Below are 22,325 nucleotides of genomic sequence, written 5' to 3'. Positions count from 1 at the left end.
TCTTTCTCTGGAGATGGATAATATGCTTTATCATTGATTGTTTTCAATCACTGTATTACTGAGAATAGCTAAGTCATTCACAGTTTTTCATTGAGTGGTATTGCTGTTGTATGTATAACGTTTTCTTGGTTCTACTCACTTCATTATGCTTCAGTTCATTTAAATTTTTCCAGGTTTTTCTGAAATCATTTTGCTTATTTCTTAGAGCATAGGTATATTCCATTACAAATCATATAACACAACTTGTCTAGCCATTCCCTAATTGATGAACATCTTTCAATTTTCAGTTCTTAGCCACCACAAAAAGTTGCTCATCATTTCTTAAAAGTGCAACAGTAATCCCATCACAATCATGTACCACAACTTGTTTGGCCATTCCCCAATTGATCAGCATTCCCTCGATTTCCAAGTTTTTGGAACTTTTTGAAATTCTTTACAACTCTTTCCGACAAAAGGGCTACTATAAATGTTCTTGTTCATATAGGTCTTTTCCCTCTTTTTAAATTTTTTTTGGGATATAGACCTTGTAGTAGTATTGCTGGGTCAAAAGGCTTACATAATTTTATAACACTTTGAACATAGTTCCAAATTATTCTGGCGAATGTTTGGACCAGTTTACAGATCCACAGTGCATTGGTTTTTATATATCCTCTGCAGCATTTTTCCTTTTCATTTTCTGCCATGTTAGATTATAATGGATGTGACTACCTCAGAGTTGTTTTAATTTATACTTCTCTTATTATTAGTGATTTAGGACTTTTTTTTTTAAATGACTTATCAATAGCTTTGATTTTCTCTAAAAATTACTTGTTCATATCCTTTAACCTTTTATTAACTGGGAAATGGATCTTATTTTTATAAATTTGATTCTTCCCATATATTTGATACCCTTTTATTAAAGAGAAATGTGCTGTAAATTTTTTTTGCCCTTTCCTGCTTTCATTCTAATTTTTATTGGTTTTGTTTTTGTGAACAAAATCTTTTTAATTTAATGTAATCAAAACTATCTGTTATATCTTCTATAAACCTCTCTCATTCTTTTTTGGTCAGAAAATTTTCCTTTATCTGTAGACCTGATAGGCAAAAATTTCCATGCTCTCCTAATTTGCTTATGTATATCACTCTATGATAAATCACATATCCATTTTGAATTGCTCTTGGTAAACTGAGATAGTTTCTGTCCAGTTTCTGCCAGACTTTTTTTCCAGCTTTCCCATTTTTGTTAGTTCTTAATCAGACACTTGGTTACTGGGATCATTTAACTTCTGTATGTCTATATTTAGTCTGTTTGTTATTGGAGTGTTATGTTTGTAAATAGCTTGTAGTATACAGTCATAATGATGCTATACCAAAGGTAGCATTGGGAATTTTGTCATAGTAAGAGGGAAAGGACCCACATGAGCAAAAATGTTTGTAGCAGCCCTTTTTATAGTGATAAGCAACTAGAAGTTGAGTGTATGTATATCAATTAGGGAATGGCTAAATAAGTTATTTTATATGAATGTAATGGAAAACTATTGTTGTATAAAATGATTAGGAGGTTGATTTCAGAAAAGCCTGGAAAAACTTACATGAACTGATGCTGAGTGAAGTGATTAGAACCAAGAGAACATTGCACACACATTGTATGACTATCAACTGTAATGAACTTGGCTTTTTTCAATAATGGGATTCAACAGTGAGGCAATTCCAATAGGCATGGGATGGAAAGTGCTAACTGATCTAGAGAAAGAGCTATGAAGATTGAATGTGCATCAAAGGATATTTTCACTTTTTTGTTGTTATTTTTTCTTTCATGGTGTTTTCCCTTTTGATCTTATTTTTCTTGCACAGCATGACAAATATGGAAATATATTTAAAAGAATTGCACATTTAACTTATATCAGACTGCTTGCTGTGTCATGGGAGGGGGTAGGTAAAGGAGGAAGGAAGAAAAATTTAGAACACATGGTCTTACAAAAAAGAATGTTGAAATCTAACTTTACATGTTTTTGCAAAAATAAAATATTGAAAATTTTAAAAAAAAGGATTTTGTCAAAGTGATGTGCCACTAGAAGTGGATTAGAGCAAAGGAAAAGATAAATCAAGAGATCTAGAAGAAAAGTTCAATACATGGCATTGAGTGGTAGGGAATACTTTTAAGAAGACATGAACAGTAGTCACAGAGGATGAAAAGCTATAGAAGGGATTCTTTATGCATTTTCTGGAGTGAGTCAAGAATGCATCAAGAATGCAGCTCTTAACAGCTAATAATGGGGAAGATTTAACTATAGTGATAATACCTAGGAGAGTTCTGGCCCATTCCCCACTTGGAATTGTGGGATTTGAATAGGGTTGATGCTACCCTATGAACCTATCTACTTGTCAGGAGACAACGTTGATAATAATGTACCTGGCTTTCCTCTTAATTAATGAGGTCTTTAAAAATGTGACTTTCTGGTGGGTAAAGTTGGCAGTCTTGCAAGCTACCTTACTGCTTTTCCCACTGAACCTTTCTCTTTCCTTTGAAGCTCAGGTTCACCAGGTTTTTTCCTCCATGTGGAAGTTGAACACTCATTTATTTTCTTCCCCAGCTAGAAATGTATGCTTTATGAGAGTGGAGAATTTTTTATTAATTTGTATTTCTGGTACTTCGGACAATGATTGGCATATAATTAGCATTTAATATACTTAAATTCATTTATTTATCACAGTTTGATAAGAAGCACAAGTATTGGTTTATCAAATATTTTTTTTTTAAACATTATTTTTAAAAGTTAGTATTCCTTAGGTGGGGTTTGTTTTGCTTTTTAATCTTACTGGATTCAGCATTTTCTTTGCACTAAACTCAAATTGATTATTTTTTAATAAAGTCAGTAAGAAGGTGGTATTACTTTAGATAATAGGTGTATAAATCTTACGAAAGTATATTTTTACCTTACTTAATTTTTATCTTTTGGAATTTAGTTTGTTAATTATATTTTTAAAAAAATTATTAGTATGGAATAAGATAAATACAGAAGAGTATCTAGAGTCAGGATGAGATTAACGTCATTTAAAATTAAGTTCATTTAATAAATATATTAATGTTATGGGAGCAACCTGCTAGTGGCTGCTGAATGTTATGGGATCCACATGCCAGTGGCTCACAATCATCTTGTGAGATGTCATGAAGGCAAATTTACTGACAGGGAAGAGGACTGTAGTTAGAAGAGGCATTTAAGTCAGCCCTTTGATGTATTGGCCCATTTAATTATCCCAACTAAAAAGTCTTACTGGGTTTCTTCTCCCTTTCTTTCTCCCACCCCCGCCCTCCAACCCCCCTATTATCAAAGGAACTCTGGGAGGATCCTACTCATGAAAAGCTCTTGAGTGCTGCTGCTGCTGCCGCCGCTGCCGCCACTGCCTTATTTCTTGTGTTTGTGTCCCTGTTGGGGCGCCATTTGTTATGGGAGCCATCTGCAGTGGCCACTGGGGATCCAACTCAGACCAGAAGACTGGATCCCTTCATGTGAGAGGATGATAATGATACAAGAAAACTGAGAGCCAGTTGCATTCTCTGGCTTTTCTCCTCTTTTCTCTTACTTCCATTTTATTTCATTCCCAACCCACAAGCAACATCTGTGTCAGTAAAGGCTGGTTTGCAACTCCTTCAGGGTTGTTATGATTCACGGATGTGGAGGCCCTCGAAGAACCGACCTGCCCCTTCATACTTAGGCATGGTCCTTAACATACTAGCTTATGTTAATAGCTTCAAAATGATGCTGTTTATTAGAATTAATATTCAATTATCTTTCAGGTCTATGGTGCTGCTATTCAGTTCTATGAGCCATATTCTCGGGAGCTGCTAACAGAAAAGCAACTTATGCAACTGGGCCTTTTGACACCTGTGGAAAGAAGAGTGGTTCCTAAATCTATCAATTCAAACAAATGCATTTGTCTACTCTCACGCTGGCCTTTCTTTGAAGCATTTAGAAAATTTCTCATGTTTATTTACAAACTTTCAGTTTCTGGACCTCATCCTCTTCCCATTGAAAAGTAAGAATATCTTCAAGTGTCTTTGTTGATAGTACTGATACTGAAAACAGAACTTTAGTGTATATGTGTGTATAAACTTACATTTCTTTGTAAATTTTCAGCACAATAAGCAAGGTTCATCAACCTCATGAACTTAGTACTGAAAGGGATATCTTACAGTGGTCATTTCTACAAAACTCCTTTTTTATAAATGAGATTTTGGAGGTCCATAAAAGTTAAATGACTTGTCCAAGATATATTATATATACATATTAAATATATATAATATTTATATATTACATAAATAGAAACAAGTTATGTAAATACATACATATTAAATAGAAGTGGTAGTTGAATTCAGGTCTTCAGATGAAGGGAAGGCTTATTTCTCCCTTTTTCCTCTTTCCCCTTATTGAGATCTTGATTTAAAAAAAAAAAGCACGAAAAGAAGTAGTGAAGCTTAAGCAGAAGAGATCTATAAAATAAGACCCATACCATTTTATATATGTATCTACCTGTACTTCAGAATGTATCTCCTGTAATGTATATTTTCCACTGGGTTATTTTCAGATATTTAAAGAGGTGGTTAATAAGTGGGAAAATTTTATCCAAAAGAGAATTTAGAATATCAACAGAATTTACACTACAGAAAAATACACAAAATTCTTATCCTGAGATGTTATAGAGAGTACTAATATTAGGGGAGATAGAGAAAACAAGTTAAAATTTGATCAAATTTGGTTAAATTTATAGTATTGGCTAATCTGTAAATTTCACCTATGATTGATAGTCAAAGCTCCCTTAATTTAGAACTTTTTACTCACAATACATATAAAGATATATAATATATTTTTTTTTAAATCCCATTTCTTAATCTTAGCACTTTGTATCTTGTTTTGCACTAAATGTAATTTAGGTGTCATCATAAACGCTTAGAAGTATCTTTGGATTTATTACAGCTGTTAATGTCATAAAAATCATTTTATATTTGTATTCTTTAGTCTTTGAATCTTACTTTCTCTTCCAAGATCAGATAAAAAATGTAGTAGTTTAATGAGTAAAGTAGCACTTCCATTTATGCTCTAGTGTCAGCTTTGCTACCCCAAAAAAGAAATAGGTGTGTGGTCTGAGTTTCAGTACTACTCTTACACAGTCCAGTGTCATTATTTCTTAATTTACAATAAATCAGTATTTAAAAGGTTATTCCTTTTTTAGATAATGTTAACAACAGTACTTGGAAATATATCTCCTCATTTCTTATTAAATTTAATTTGTTTAATAAGCACACTGTACTGTGTCCTTTGCTAGAAAATTGTCCTGATAATTAGGATGTAAATTTTTGTATATGTCTGGGTTGCTTGTCAGAATTATTTTAATCTATTCCAAGAATTTTGGTGTGTGTTTTATGGAACCAACATAGTCTTTATATTCTATTTTGAAGAAAAAAAAATTATAAACTTAGTCTCCTGATAATTAATGTTCAAATGGAAAAAAAGTGCTATGGCGATAATAATATCTTTGGAATAAAACTTGGTAATTATCATTCAGGGAATTCCCAAGTAAATAATTAACTCATGATTCTTAAAAATTATGAATTTGTATTTGTAGTAATAAAATCACTACATAGAATGAAAATTGCTTGCCAGTAGTGATACTAATAATAACCTTGAATTGGATTTTTATAGTTTCTTTTTTCCTATAACAAATTCATAGTGTTGTGAGAAATATGTTTTATTAAAAATTTAGTATTCTCTTTTTATAAGTTGAGAAATGGAGATAGAAGTTCAGTGGCTAGTGCCAGCTTGTAGTAGTACAGTAGAATCTAGGACTTCTGCCTAGAGGAATTCACTAAATCACACTGAATTTTAGGTACGTTAGGTCACTCCCTGTGATAATACCCAGGAATCTAATTCTTTAAAGTATTGCATTCATGCCATCCTTCCTTTTTTTGGAGAGGTTAAATAGGTTGTTAGAATAAAAGCTTAAAATAAATTATTTTATAAATAAATTATGTAAAACGTTCCAAAATGTATTCCAGTTCTTTGGTGCCATAATTTTTCATGGACCTTTACAAAATCTTCATTTAGCAAGAGTCCTTTTTCTAAGTTTCATCAGAAATTGATTTATTTATATTAAAAACCCTTTGAAATTTTAAGGAAGTAGGCTACTGAGTGGGACAATAAGCAACCTTTCTATAACAGAATCTTCAATTTTCGTGTAATTATCCTTAAGTATATCTTACTACATAATTATTCACAATAAATTGGTAAAAGAAATAAATATTACTTTTGTTTTCATCTAAAGCTGTGAAACTTAATACAAGTGAAGGTTAATATTGATTGTGTTTAAATGGAATTAATTAAACTAAATATGAGGGAGAAATCTTAATTTTTTTATTTTATTTTTTTCAGGCACATCTCACATTTCATGCAAAATATCCCCTTCCCATCACCACAAAGACCAAGAATTCTTGTTCAGGTAATAGAAAAAGGGTGTATTGCAGGGGTGGGGAATGTTGGTGTGAAATATATCTCTGTTGTTAATTTTCTTTTTCCTTATTTATTATATGTAAAGCATCAGAATGTTTTGCATTATTTCTTTGTTTTTCTTTTATATTTTCCATGCTTTGTAATTATAAATTAGAACTAGATAACTAGATAAATCTTTAAAAAACACAAATTTAAATTTAGTTTTTCGTTTTGGCTATTTTGTCTGTGTGGGTGTATGTGTAGATGTGTGTAGGTGTGTATGGGTGCACGCATGGGCACATATATACAAGATCCCATTTCACTTATGTTCTGATTTAAATGAAGCTAAACAGAAAGATTTTGTATTTCTTGTGATAAGTATCATTATTATGTTATTTTAGATATTTAAATCCTTTAATATTAGGGCCTCTAAGGAATATTACATTTGGAATAGATAGACTGTATTTTAAAAATAAATCCCTTTAAGATTTATGAAACAAAGCTAGTATTTCTCTTTGTCTTTCTGCCTCTCTCTGCCCTCCCCTCCCCTCACATCTCCTAGTCTGTCTCTGTCCGTCTGTCTCTCTCTCTCTCTTTCTCTCTGTCTTATAAAAACATCTTGCATGGTCTGTCAGTAAACCTATGCTTCTTCAAGGATTTCTTGAATATATATTTTTGTATTCAGTTATATTAATTAAATCTGAGATGCTACAAGACTATGTATACTTGATGTCAAAATTACTTCCATAAAATAGAATTATACTGTCACAGAATCTCGGTTGGAAGGGATATCTGAGGAAGTTTCATCCAAATGGTATCTAAACAAGAATGCCTTCTACAAGGTGACCTAAAATTGGTTGTTTAGTCTTTACTTGAAGTTCTCCAGTGAGTAAACCATTTTGGAGGAATTCTATTCCCCTTTTGGCTAGATCTAATTAGAATTTGTTTTTTCTATTAGAAAGTATTTTTCTTTCTTTTACTGGGTGGTTTTGTTTGTGGAGAATATGGGGAAGAGGGATAAAATAAAACCTTTGTAGCAAATGTGTGCAGTCAGATATGGCAAAAAACAAGTTGTCTAAGTCCAACACTATCTCACTATGTTTATTTAGTCACCTCTCTTAGGAGGTGTATAACATTCATTTCACTATCAGTTTTCTCATTCTGGCCTTTAGCATCCCAAACACTGGTGAAGGGAGGGCAATCAAGGATTAAATGACTTGCCCAGGATCATCTAGTAAGTTCTTGATGGTAGATTTGAACTGATTCTAGGGCCCGTGCTCTTATCTACTACTCTACCTAATTGCCCCCATGTCTTTTAAAAATTTCAGTTTTTCTTTGTTACAACATAAGATTTAATGGTGACATATAAAACAAAAACAAAAATTTCCTGTTTCATAAATTTTCTGATAAAATAGTGCCAACTCAGGTTTAGAACAGACAGATTTCTCCATGGTTTGAAATCATTAAAGCCAGTAAAGAAATTAGTGGCTACTGTGCTTTAGTGAAAGAACTCCAACAGATGTCCAAATACTTGAAATCTCTCATTTTCTACTGTTCCTCTGTCATTTTTTTTCCCCAACTGCTTGCTCTTTCTTGCCATGTGGTCTTTTTTTATGTTATAATGGAAAATATCTTTTATTTTTGAGTCTCCATTGATTTTTTATACTTTCTACCATGCTTCCTTTTTTAGGTTCTTGGATTTCACCATATAAGTATCACTTTTTAAAAATTAATTTTTATTGCTGTCTTCTTTTTCTTATATCATCACAGTTATTCCAAATACATCCTTTCCCTTCATATCAAATAGTGTGTTTTTAAAGAGGACAAAAAACATCAACATAACTGATAACACTAAAAGTATAGCATCTGTGGACATCCTACTTCCACAAACTATTGGGTTAGGAGTATCCTCTTATATGTCTTTATTGAGGACTGCTTGATCTTTATAATTTTGTTCCATTCATTTTTTGATTTTTTTTTCTTGTGTGATTCTTTTCATTGACATTGCTTTAGTTAATTGTGTATATTGTCTTCTTGGTTCTCTTTACTCTTCATCTGTCCATATAGGTCTTTGCAAATCTTTCTGCATTTAACACATTTCTCATTTTTTCCCTTAAAGAATGCTATTACATTAATGTACCAGTTTGTTTAGCTGTTCCCCAATTGATGGGTATCTACTTACTTTGTTTCCATTTCTTGCTACCACAAAAAGTGCTGCTATAAATATTATTGTATATTAAGTCATTGGAAAATGACTTTCTTTAGGGATATATGTCCAGTTATGTCATTTCCAGTTCAAATGTAATGGATATTTTAGCTATACTATTAGCATAATTTCAAATTGCTTTATAAAATGCTTGTACTACTTCATAGCTCCACCTATAACAATATGTTAGTATGTACTTACCCTTCCACAATTCCTCCAGTACTGACTGTTTCCATGTTTTGTCATCTTTGAGTATATCTTCTTTGGATAATGACATTCTATTTTCTCCAACCTCTCCTTTAAAATTTTCTTCATTTAAATAAAATATGTCCCTTTACAGCCATATTGTACTTGTAGTTCTAAATGGTTATAGCTTTACCAGAGCTGAATTGGAATGCTTATTTATCTGCAGACTCTTCAGTACTGAATTTTTGTATTATTTTGTTCTTTATATGTTGTGAATTTCTTTTCGTTTAGATGTTAACATATTTTTCTATTTTTTAAAACAATAACCTTTTATTTTCAAAATATATGCAAAGATACTTTTCAACATTCACCCTTGCAAAAACCTCGTGTTCCAAATTTTTCTCCCTTTCTTCCCCCTACTCCCTCCCCTAGACAACAAGTAATCCAGTGTATGCTAAACATGTGCATTTTTTTAATACATATTTATCATGCTGTACAAGATATTTTTCTGTTTTTAAAAATCAATTTTCCTAATTTTTTTCATTTTTTTATCTTTAATTTTAAAAAGTTCATTTTATTAATAACTTCCCGTTTCATTTCCTATGTTTTCTTGAATTTCTATACTCTCCTTTGTGCTTGTTCTAGCATTTTCATTGATTTTCTGTTTTTAAATTTTAATTTAAAAAATTGACAAGCATATATTTTCTCTCCCTTTTACTTTTATTTCTCCTCAAAGTTACAAAATAACAAAAAAAAGAAAAACTTTGTATCAAATAAGCCTAGTCATACAAAAGAAATTTCCATATTCCCAAAATGTATATCTTATTCTACATCTCCATCATTTTTTGGTCTGGAAATTGGTGGTAATATTCTTCACCAGTAGATTGTGTTTGGTCTTTGTGCTTTTCTAAATTTGTCTTTCAAGGTTGTTTGTCCTTATGAAATAGTTGTTACTATGTAAATGTAAAAGATTCTTTCTTCTTCTTTCTAAATTATGAAGTTGATATGAGTCTTTCTGGGTTTCTCTGAAGCCATTCTTTGATTAAAATTTTTTTGGGGGTATAATTACACTATAGGAATATAATGAAAAAGAGATTTTCCTTTTTTTTTTTTAATTGCATGTTTTTGTCAAGTTTTTTTTTTTTTTTTTCTGTTTTATGAATAAGCCTTCAGGTACATACACTTTTACCACCTAAAAACTCCTGGCTACGTTCACAATCTGGTATATTGTTTTATATTATAATTCTCTTCACTATACTTGTTTGTTACTATCATTTGTTCTTTTACCTTCACTTACTCAGGACAGCTGTTTTAATGTCTTTTTAGATCAAATTTCTTTTGTTGTTTTTAATTGTAATTGGCAAGATCAGTATTTAATGATTTCTACCTTATTTTATGTTTTTGAATCTTTTGTTCCTTAATATGCAATCTATTTTTGTATGAATTTCATAGACCTTTGCACATGAATATTCTTCTGATTTCCATTCTGAAGATGCTTTGTATCTAGTCACTTAAAGTCTGTAATTTCTATCTTGTTTATCTTTATTGGTTTTGTCAGGCTCTGTGTTAGGGTCAGCTTTAAGTAGCATCTTATTATTTAGGTCTTTTTTCTTTCAGTCTTTAACAATTTAAGTACTGGTCATTGCATCTGTATTTACTATTGAAATTTTTTATTTAGGTTAGTTATCTTTAATTATGGGCAATTTCCTTGTCTTTCCTAGTGTTATCAGTTTGCCATTATGAAGTCATAATTTGGATTTGGGCTTTTCAGGAGTCATATGAAATCTAAATAGTTTTAATTCCAGTCCTTAATTCTTCATTTATATGAATCTTGTGGACTAGGAGATTTTACCTGTGATTTCATTAGTTTAGAGAATTTATAGATTAGGAAATCAAGGTACTAATTGTAGATGACTTTGTCACATAAGCTAGCTTAGAAAGGAAGGAAAGGTATGTTCTGATAGCAATTTCATGAGGGTTTTGTAAGAATCAGGACACGGCAGCAGAGAAGTAAATTGTAGAGCAAATTTCAAGATGATTAGGGGCAAGGAGAGTGGTTGAGAAGATGGAAAGCATGTGGGATCTACATGCAACTGTAGAGGATGTGTATTTTGGCATTGAATGAGGTCTACTTCTTCATGGAAGACTAAAGCAAAGGAGGAAATAGTTTGGGATCGTGTCAGGGATGTGAGTTGAAGAGAGAAAGTGATCAAAATCTTTTTTGCGAGTGATTAAGGCAAAATCATCAGATGCTAAGAGATTGGAAATTTTATGGCATATTTTAAAGATAGAAGAGAAGAGAAACCTTAGAAAAGTGTTTGTGGAGATTGAAATAGAATTAATAAAGAAGCAGAATTGCCTTGCTGCCAATTTGAGATTAGATAATATACATTTTTACATACATTTGTATACAAATTTAGGTAACATAGTTGTATGATTTACTCTAACTCTCAGAAACACATGGAATGGAATATAATTAAAAAGTGCTTACTGTGTCCTAAACCTTGGTATAATAATAAAAAAGAGAATCAGTGCCTGCTTTTAGAGGGAAACACAGAAAGTAGGGTTGAACTTCTTGGCAAATGTAAAGACCAGTTATCAAGGATGTGGCAGGCAAGTCATCAGTGCAAATAGCCACGACAACACAGTACCTAACACATAGTAACTGCTTGTTAAATTCTATTTGTTTCTTTTCCTAGAAAGCATTGGCAGGACAGATGGTATCCCTTCAGTATTCTTACATTGGGCTTGTGTGCCTTTAGCTCTTTGTTTCTTTAGTGGGTTTTCCTCTTTTCTTTGTTGCTGTCCTTTTAACTTTTTTGTTTTGAAGTGCTTACTATGTATCTGACATTGCTAACACCTGGAGATAGAAAGGATAGCCTAGTGACTGTTGTTAAAGGAGTAGATATCCCAAAGGTCAAGAGTGGAACAGGGCTCCACCTTTCTTAGTCATGTGATTGTGGGAGTGGAGGGGTCAGTTAGTTATATAATAACTAGTAGAAACTGGACTGTGGTGGGTTTGGGGAAGGAGAAAATCCTTAGCCACTTTGTCTGCTGTCATGGTTATCAGTGTTGGTCTTCATGATGTAAGTAATTCAGGATTGCAGCTTGAGGAGGCAGGATCATTGATAATCTTGAGTTTTTTTTTTTTGTTTTTGTTTTTGTTTTTGTTTTTTTTACTTTTTGGTGTATTGTATTATAGCCTGTTTAATTTTTTATCTTGGTAAAGTATTCTTGTATTATTTAAGTTTGCCCTTATTTATTTGAAAATTGCTTCTTGCTGACTGCTTACAAAATTTTATCCTTTACAACTAGTAACTGTGACCAAAACTCAACTCAGTTTAATTTGAGTACTCCCTATTGACATTTCATGGATTCAGTTAATTTGCAGATTACTATTACTATTCCCATTTTTTTTTCTCTTATAAGATTTTTGGTAATGTTTAAACTTATTTTCCCCTTCATATTTTTTTGGGAGACCAATAATTTTCAACTTGTCTTGTTGGGTTGTTGGGCTAGTTCTCTTGTTTTTGTTTATAGATATCTTGGCATTTTTTGGAAACTGTTTTGTTCGCTACCTTCTATACAAAGCCTTTACTGAATCTCTAGTTGCTCATACCCTGCCTCCTGAACTACTTTATTATTTTTCCTTGTTTTTATGCTGCATATACACATCCATGATCTGTATTATATATTATAATATTAGCTATGTAATTAGTGGTGTATTCATCAGGACAATGGAAAATTCTTGATAACTAGACTTAGTTCGTTTTTTAGCTTTGATCTTTTAGTTTTCCTTTTTACTGTATTTGAATACATGTTCTAATAATTCTTAAGGGTTGGAACTTTGCTTTTTTATCTTTGTATCCTCAGCATGGTATGCTATGCTTTTGCCATAAATGCTTATTAATAAATATTTGTTGTTCAGTTGAATCTTACTTTGTTTTTTAAAACTTTGTCTTTAACTATCTCCTTGATTACCTCTGTTTCTCACAGAAATGACAGCTCTGTTGAGATTTGCAACACTTTTCCTATTCCTGCTTGATTCTTATAATCATTGCATTGAATTTTTTCCCCCCTTCAGCTACCTTATTTTCCTTTTTGCAGATAATCCTACATTTTGTTATTGTGATCCTGAAACACTCTGGAATTTCTTCCAAGTATTTCCATTTTTCTCTTCTTCAAGCATAGTTATTGTTGCAGTTCTTTTTTGTTTTAGAAAGGGTTACTCAGTTTTTCCCCTCAGTATTCTTACATACTTACTTTCTTACATTGGACTTTATTACATACTTACATACTTACACTCTTACATTGAGCTTGTGTCTTTAGATCTTTCAGTTTCGTTAATGGGTTTTCCTCTTTTCTTTGTTGCTGTCCTTTTGCTTTGGCAACTTTTTGTTGTTTTGAAGTGCTTACTACGTATCTGACATTGCTGATACTTGGAGATAGATATGACAGATACTATTTGCCTTCAAAGAGAAACATTCTAAGGGAATAAGGGGGGATAATAAGTGAACAAACATATATAAGCAGATAAATAATGTTTACTGAAAGAAAGCAAAGGGTGGGAGTGGCACTTTTTTTTTTTTTACTCCCCTCCCCCAAACCTCTTAACATCCTCACTTATGTCAGATTTTGCTGATTTGTCAGTTTTCTTTACTTGTTTTAATTATTGAAATGTTTTTCATTTTGTTTGAAGAAATGCTTCATTCTCCTTAATAATCTGGAAAGTGGAAAAATGTTCTTTGAGCACCCTTTCCCTTTTCTTCTACATGGAGCTTAAATTTTGAACAGAGACAATAATTCCTAGCTATTATTCAAAGAAAAATGTCTTTGCTAACATGTCACAGCATGTGACATATCCTTTTTTGTATATCTTTTAGGTACAAAATTTTCAGTCCTTTCTGTCTTGGTTGCTAATAGTTTATCACTTCACTTTAGAAACTCTTCTTCCCTAGTTAGCACCATCTCACTATATTAGAACCCTTTCATCTAAATTCTTTTTTCTTGTTTTGCCACTTCATCTTCTTCTATTCTTCCTCTAGGAGAGACCAACCTTATTTTTCATTTGAATCTTCAATAAATTGATCGGTCATTTTATTAATCTGAATAATTATGCTTACTATTCTTCCTATGATTGATGGTTCACTTCGACTCCCCTTTCCTGCCTGTTATATTGGCAAACTGTTTAACTTATTTGTAAATATTTAGTTTATAAGGTTGGCTTTGCCAATTCAGTTATTGTCTTGCTTTTTCACAGCTATCAGTCCATGATGCATTAATATTGTCCCAGCCGGTTTTTACACCTTTACCACTAAGGTAATTAATGATATTTAAAATTATGTATCACTAATCAGAAGGCAAAATCTTAATGTTTTAAGGAGTAGGTTAAGTAAGTTAAATACTTCTTTGTAAAACCATCGAAAAGAATTAAATTATGTATTTTTCTAGGACGGCATTTCAATTTATGACATGTGATTGTCATCTGATTTGAATTGTGGACATAACAAAAGTTAATGATTTTTTCCCATTGACTGTTCTGACAAACCTGATTCTTAACATGAAATTTGTTCATGCATATGTTATGACAAGTAATATGTTTGATTTTTAATGTGGCTTACAGATATCTGCCTCATTGCGTTAGTAAGAATATATGTTATATGAAACCATGTATGAATTATGAGCCACTCCTAAAATCTTCCCCTTCCCACACTGACTCCTGTCTCAGAATAATTTCTGATGAACAATATTATCTTTATTTAGAAATAAATATACACAAGAAAAATCATATGATTAGTGACTCATAATGGGACATAAATTCTTATTCACTCAAGATTAGGGATTTGCAGCTTAGCTTTTAATATATTTGTATTTTTATGCCAGTTTTCAGCATATAACAGTAAGGTGAAAAGGATAATAATTTTTGCAAAATAAATTCCTAAAACCTTACCGATTATAACAGTCTGTTTGATTCCTTTCCTTCCCCCAACTCTCATTTCAGAGGGTAAAAAGTTAAAATTTAAGCCTTGTTTTTAATTTTGTCATTTGCACTCATTGCCACAAGCAAATTTTTTTTCATTACCAATAGCATTATCAGAAGGAAGTAAGAATTATAAATTGAGTCACTTTTTACTATGGTAATAATGGATACAAACTTTAGAAATACCTGATTCAGCCTGTCATACAGACAATTTTAATTAGTGATCATTAAGAGTAAAAGTTGCTTAAATATTTAACTCTTGTCTTTATATTTATATTCTGTGTCATATGTTGGCATCAAGCTAGATCCTACTGTATTAAATTGTTTATTTCCAGGAGATTAGTGCTGTACTTCAGGGTTCTAAAAGAAATCAAAATGTCATATTTTTTGTTTTGTTTTGTTTTTGTATTAAAATATGTCTTTAAAAGTTTTATTTAATTATTATCGATATTTTTTATTTTTAATTTTTTTCAGTGGAGCCGACTTCAGCACATTGTTGATGAATTTGGGTCCTGAAAATTGTGCAACATTGCTTCTTTTTGTTTTGCTTGAAAGTAAGATCCTGCTTCATTCTCTTAGACCAGCTGTGTTGACAGGTGTGGCAGAAGCTGTTGTTGCTGTAAGTGTTGGATTTTATTCTCCCTTCCAAGAATTTGTAGCATCACAATTGTCATAAATGGATATTTTAGTAACATCCAAAGGCCAGCATCTTTTTAGGTTTAAAAACTTTCATTCCAATGAAACAATAATATATTATATAAGAGCTGGACCTGGCACAAATAAGGAAACCAAGCAAACAAGGAGATTTCCAGTTTGTTATGTTTCAGGAAGGGGATAGAGATAGAAAAGAAAAGTCAATTTTTCAGTGTTACTTTTCTTATTGAGATATTTAGAGAGCAACAAGTCCATATTCTTACTTAACAATGGCCATTTAAAGACTCATTTAATGTGCAACTAGGTGGTGAAGTGGATAGAGCACCACCCCTGAAGTCAGGAGGACCTGAGTTCAAATCTGGCTTCAGACACTTAATATGGCCTAGCTGTGTGACCCTGGGCAAGTCACTTAACTGCAGCTGTCTCAGCCAAAAAAAAAAAAAAAAAAAGACTCATTTAACCAAATCAGCTAACTATATACTTACTTCTTCTAATTGGAAATTAGCTACAGTTAGTAGTTCTGCAGAATTTCATTGATATTTAGCATAAATAATAACAGTAAATAATTACTGAGAAACTTTTATATTGGAGTTAGGGAGACATCCTGGTAGAAACCAGAAACTAGACTAATTTCTAGTCCTATTTTTGCCATTTGTATATTAGCACAGACTCCATAGTAAATACTTAGTAAATGTTTTAGCTGTCTTATTAACATTGTGGTCTTCAGTAAGTAATTTTACTTTTTTTTTTTTTTTTTAACTTAAATTTAGATGTTAAGATCCCATTTAATCAAAATCTGTGGTGAACTGTGAAGAATAAGGCAAGAATTCTGCCTTTTAAGAATTTACAATTTGAACAGGGAGATAAAAGGTGTGTGTGTGTGTGTGTGTGTGTGTGTGTGTGTGTGTGTGTGTGTGTGTATGTTTATATTTGTATACATATGTATAAAATGTCAAGACAGTATGTGATAAGTGACTCTTAGGAATATAGAATTTAATGGAAGATAAAATAAATGTTTGAGTAATTGGAAAAGGTTTCTGGAAAGAAATAGAACTTGAACTAAATAGTAAAGGAAAAGTAGAATTCAGATAAATAGAGAGGAGCAATTTGTATTGGTCATTAAAAAAAAAGTTATACTTACTGATCCATTAAAGAAATTTCTTTAGCCTTTGACATCTGTTACTAGGATTAGTGTATTCCTAGATCCTTCCACATTTTTTGAGTTCCTGTTTTCTTTTCGTTTTTTCTTCCAGCCCTAGATTAAATGTCACTCTTACTCTTTGGTCTTCCTTTCTCCTTTTCCAAGTCATAAAGTGATCCTCTGCCCGTGGATTTTTTTCAAAGCAATTTTTTTAAAAATCATATATTTTTACTGATACCTTTTGTTTTTAAAGATCCTTTTCTCCTTAAGAAGGTGTCCCTTGAAAGCTCCCCCCCCCAAAAAAAAAGTACCCTCTTACTCAAAAAAAGAGGAAGAAAAAAATCAGCAAAAACATATTTTTAAAAACCTGACATTTTATGCAGTATTTCACACCTCTAGAGGGATTGTTTTCTCATATTTTTCTTTGGTGACAAATTCTTTGTTATTTTGTGATTCTTTACATATTTGTCATTGCTTATATTCTTAAGGCTTTCCTATTTCTATCAGCTTATATGTCTTTTTATGCTTATTTGAATATTTTCTATTTTTTTCTCACATCACAAACTATTACATCCATTACGTTTATGAACCTTTTTTTAGCTATTTCATTTTGGATGCTAACACAGTCTGTGCTGCTATAAATATTTTGCTGCATATGCTGTGCTGCTGTTATTTTGTCAATGGTTCTTTGGAATATATGCTTGCACTTTCTTTGGTCCTTTCTTTAGGTCTCTTTGCCTCATCCATCATTAACAACTCTGCCTCCCAATCACCATCTTTCTCAAAATTATAAGCTCATTTTGTGCATATCTTTTGATTCAGCAATACTGATAGTAGGTCTGTATCTTTTTTTTTTCTTTTCTTTTTTGTTTTTTAAATAACTTTTTATTGACAGAACCCATGCCAGGGTAATTTTTTACAACATTATCCCTTGCATTCACTTCTGTTCCAATTTTTCCCCTCCCTCCTTCCACCCCTTCCCCCAGATGGCAAGCAGTCCTTTACATGTTAAATAGGTTACAGTATATCCTAAATATAATATATGTGTGCAGAACCGAACAGTTTTCTTGTTGCACAGAGAGAATTGGATTCAGAAGGTATAAATAACCCGGGAAGAAAAACAAAAATGCAAGCAGTTTATATTCGTTTCCCAGTGTTCTTTCTTTGGGTGTAGCTGCTTTTTTCCATCCTTTATCAATTGAAACTGAGTCCTATGACTCATCCTATGAGGATGTATTCTGATAGAAGTGGATCTCTTCGATAAAGAGAGCTAATTCAGTTTCAATTGATCAAGGATGGACAGAAGCAGCTACATCCAAAGAAAGAACACTGGGAAACGAATATAAACTGCTTGCATTTTTGTTTTTCTTCCCGGGTTATTTATACCTTCTGAATCCAATTCTCCCTGTGCAACAAGAGAACTGCTCGGTTGTGCAAACATATATTGTATCTAGGATATACGGCAACATATCTAACATATATAGGACTGCTTGCCATCTAGGGGAGGGGGTGGAGGGAGGGAGGGGAAAAATCGGAACAGAAGCGAGTGCAAGGGATAATGCTGTAAAAAAAAAAAAAAATCACCCTGGCATGGATTCTGTCAATATAAAGTTATTATAAAATAAAATAAAATAAAATATTAAAAAAAAAAAAAGGAATACATCCTCATACAATATCATTGTTGAGGTATATAATGATCTCCTGGTTCTGCTCATTTCACTTAACATCAGTTTGTGTAAGTCTCGCCAGTCCTCTCTGTATTCATCCTGCTGGTCATTTCTTACAGAACAATAATATTCCATAATGTTCATATACCACAATTTACTCAACCATTCTCCAATTGATGGGCATCCATTCATTTTCCAGCTTCTAGCCATTACAAACATGGCTGCCACAAACATTTTGGCACATGCAGGTCCCTTTCCCTTCTTTAGTGTCTCTTTGGGGTATAAGCCAGTAGAAACACTGCTGGATCAAAGGGTATGCACAGTTTGATAACTTTTTGAGCATAGTTCCAAATTGCTCTCCAGAATGGCTGGATGTATTCACAATTCCACCAACAATGTATCAGTGTCCCTGTTTTCCCACATCCCCTCCAACATTCCACATTATCTTTCCCTGTCATTCTAGCCAATCTGACAGGTGTGTAGTGGTATCTCAGAGTTGTCTTAATTTGCATTTCTCTGATTAATAATGATTTGGAGCATATTTTCATATAGCTATAAATAGTTTTAATTTCTTCGTTGGAGTCATTTGACCAAATGAAGCATGGCTTGATTTCTTATAAATTAGAGTCAGTTCTCTATATATTTTGGAAATGAGGCCTTTATCAGAACCTTTGATTGTAAAAATGTTTTCCCAGTTTGTTGTTTCCCTTCTAATATTGTCTGCATTTGTTTGTACAAAAACTTTTCAATTTGATATAATCAAAATTTTCTATTTTGTGGTCAATAGTGATCTCTAGTTCTTCTTTGGTCTGAGAGGTAAACTATCCTATCCTCTTCCAATTTATTTATAATCTCATTCTTTATGCCTAGGTTATGAACCCATTTTGACCTTATCTTGGTGTATGGTGTTAAGTGTGGGTCAATGCCTAGTTTCTGCCATACTAATTTCCAATTTTCCCAGCAATTTTGTCAAATAATGCGTTCTTATCCCCAAAACTAGGGTCTTTGGGTTTGTCAAACACTAGATTATTAAAGTTATTGGCTGTTTTGTCCTTTGAACCTAACCCATTCCATTGATCAACTAGTCTATTTCTAATCCTGCTGCTTTATAATATAATTTTAGATCTGGTACAGCTAGGCCACCTTCATTTGATTTTTTAAAAATTAATTCACTAGGTCTGTATCTCAAAGAGGTATCATAAAAAAGCAAAAAAGACCTACATGTACAAAAGTTTAGCAACTTTTTGTGGCAGCAAAGAATTGGAAGTTGAGGGTATGCTCATTAGTTGGGAATGGCTGAACAAATTGTGGTATTTGAATGCAATAGAATACTATTATGCTATTATCTTTTAGGATAAGAACTCACTATTTAACAAAAACTGTTCAGAAAATTGGAATCTAGTATGGAAGAAATTAGGGCTTGACCCCACCTAACATCTAACATACCAAGAAAAGCTCTAAATGGGTTCATGATCTAGACATAAAGAGTGATATCATAAACAAATTAGAAGAACATGGTATAGTTTACTACCCCTCATATCTGTGGAGAAGGAAGGAATTTGTGTCCAGAGAAGAATTGGAGATCATTATTGATCACAAAAAAGATAATTTTGATTATATTAAAAAATTTTTGTACAAACAAAATTAATGCAGAGAAGTTTACAAGGAAAGCAATGAATTGGGAAAACATTTTTGCATTTAAGGGTTCTGATAAAGGCCTCCTTTCTAAAATATAGAGAGAATTGACTCAAAGTTATAAGAATTCAAGCTATTCTCTATTTGATAAATGGTGAAAGGATATGAACAGACAATTTTCAGATGAAGAAATTAAAACTATTTCTAATCATATGGGAAAGTGCTCCAAATTACTATTGATCAGAAAAATGCAAATTTAAGACAACTCTGAGATATCATTACACACCTGACAGATTGGCTAAGATGACAGGAAAAAATAATGATGAATATTGGAGGGGATGTGGGAAAAGTGGGACACTGATAAATCTATCAGTTGGTGGAACTGTGAACGGATCCAACCATTCTGGAGTTTGGAACTATACTTAGAAAGTTATCAAACTGTGCATACCCTTTGACCCAGCAGTTTTTCTGCTGGGCTTATATCCCAGAGAGATCTTAAAGAAGGGAAAGGGACCCATAAGTGCAAAAATGTTTGTGGCAGCCCTTTTTGTAGTGGCAAGAAACTGGAAACTAAGTGGCTGTCTGTCGATTGGAGAATGGCTGAATAAGTTATGATGTATGAATGTTATGGAATATTATTGTTCCGTAAATGATCAGGAGGATGATTTTAGAAAGGCCTGGAGAGACTTGCATGAATTGATGCTGAGTGAAATGAGCAGATCCAGGAGATCATTGTACATGGCAACAACAAGATTATACGGAGCAATTCTTATGAACGTAACTCTTCCCAACAACGAGATGATTGATGCCAGTTCCAATGGTCTTGTAATGAAGAGAGCCATCTACACCCAGAGAAAGGACCTTGGGAACTGAGTGTGGCTCTCAAATAACATTCTCACTTTTTGTTGTTGTTTGCTTGCATTTTGTTTTCTTCTTCATTTATTTTCTTTGATCTGATTTTTTTGTATGTGTGCAGCAAGAGAATTGCATAAATATATTTATACATAATGGAATTAACATATATTTTAACATGTTTAACATATATTGGATTGCTTGCCATTTAGGGGAGGAGGATGCAGGGAAGGATGAGAAAATCTGAAACATAAGGCTATGCAAGGGGTCAATATTGTCAAATTATCCATGCATATGTTTTGAAAATAAAAAGGTTTTTTTTCTTTTTAATAAAATAAAATGGATAACATGAGGGAAATTTTTTTTTAAAAGTGTAAATTTTTTTTAACCTTTTGAATAAAACATTTTCAGTTATAGAATTGTATTTGGGAGGAGAATAAGTTAACCAATAAAATTAGTTCCAATTTTTCATTGAGCCTTTATCATTTGGTTCACTGGTTAATTACTTTTGCTTTTACCTATTCCATCTTAAAAAAATAGGGATGCATAGGACCACAAACATAGTAGGAAATGGAATATTTTTTTTTTAAGTGCTTGGTATTTTTATTGTACCAGTGATAATAGTAACTATTTAATAGTAATTATTTTATTCATGCAGTCATAGTATTATATTTTATTATTAAATATTCTAGTCAGTTTGCTTTTTGAAATGAAATCACTTTCAGGTAAATATGAAAGAGAATTTTAATTTACCCTTCTTTATTTTATTGAAGTAATATAAATTATGTACAAGTTGTCCATTTTTTTCTGTGAAATTTATTTGTTTTTACTACATTTTTTTTTTCCAGATGATCTTTCCATTTCAGTGGCAGTGCCCGTATATTCCCCTTTGTCCTCTCTCTTTGGCAGCAGTACTCAGTGCTCCCTTACCTTTCATAGTTGGAGTTGACTCAAGATACTTTGATCTCTATGATCCACCGCAGGATGTTGTTTGCATTGACTTGGATACAAATATGGTTTATATGTAAGTTTATTTTTAGACATCATTTTTCTGTGTTACTTAGAACTTTGAATCTGACAAAATGATAGGGACAATGAAAAAATTTTAAAGATCCATTTAAATAATTTTTGAAAAGGAAGAAATGTAATGACTAGTGTTTGGAATTGCTTCTTAAAAGTTTTATCTTAATTGGTTCAGGAAGTAGAACAGGTGAATTTTTAGAGCTCAGTTCAGGATATATTTAGGCATACTTTCTCACAAATATGAACCAGATAGATGCTTCTTAAATCTGCACATTAATTATGCCACATCTTCCAAGGAAGATGTTGCATTTTTATAAGTTTTCTCTTTTTGGACAGAGGTAATAAAATATTACAGGCATGGGATATTAGGGATCCAGAGAGCAGAGAGTACCTCTGAATACTGTTCTTGGGAGTCAGGAGATGTGGGTTCAAGCCCCAGCTCTGTCACCATTTTATAATGTTAAATTGTGTAAGTTTTTTATTTTAGCTGGATTTCAGTGTCCCCAACTGTGAAAGA

The 22,325-nt window shown here is 32.2% G+C and overlaps 1 protein-coding gene across 1 annotated transcript in view; it reads left to right on the top strand.

The window, feature by feature from the left end:
* DENND4C (DENN domain containing 4C) overlaps window positions 1–22,325 on the top strand; it is a 139,093-nt gene that overhangs the window by 56,165 nt on the left and 60,603 nt on the right. Inside the window, exons 6-10 of the mRNA XM_051997438.1 lie at window positions 3,779–4,017; window positions 6,408–6,474; window positions 14,117–14,175; window positions 15,311–15,455; window positions 21,634–21,809. Coding sequence (XP_051853398.1) covers window positions 3,779–4,017; window positions 6,408–6,474; window positions 14,117–14,175; window positions 15,311–15,455; window positions 21,634–21,809 — 686 coding nt within the window. The remainder of the gene's footprint in view (window positions 1–3,778; window positions 4,018–6,407; window positions 6,475–14,116; window positions 14,176–15,310; window positions 15,456–21,633; window positions 21,810–22,325) is intronic.

Source organism: Antechinus flavipes, chromosome 1 (assembly GCF_016432865.1).
Source record: "Antechinus flavipes isolate AdamAnt ecotype Samford, QLD, Australia chromosome 1, AdamAnt_v2, whole genome shotgun sequence".
Taxonomy (NCBI): Eukaryota; Metazoa; Chordata; class Mammalia; order Dasyuromorphia; family Dasyuridae; genus Antechinus; species Antechinus flavipes.
Note: the sequence above shows the minus strand (reverse complement) of the source record. Positions and strands in the feature narration are given on the sequence as shown.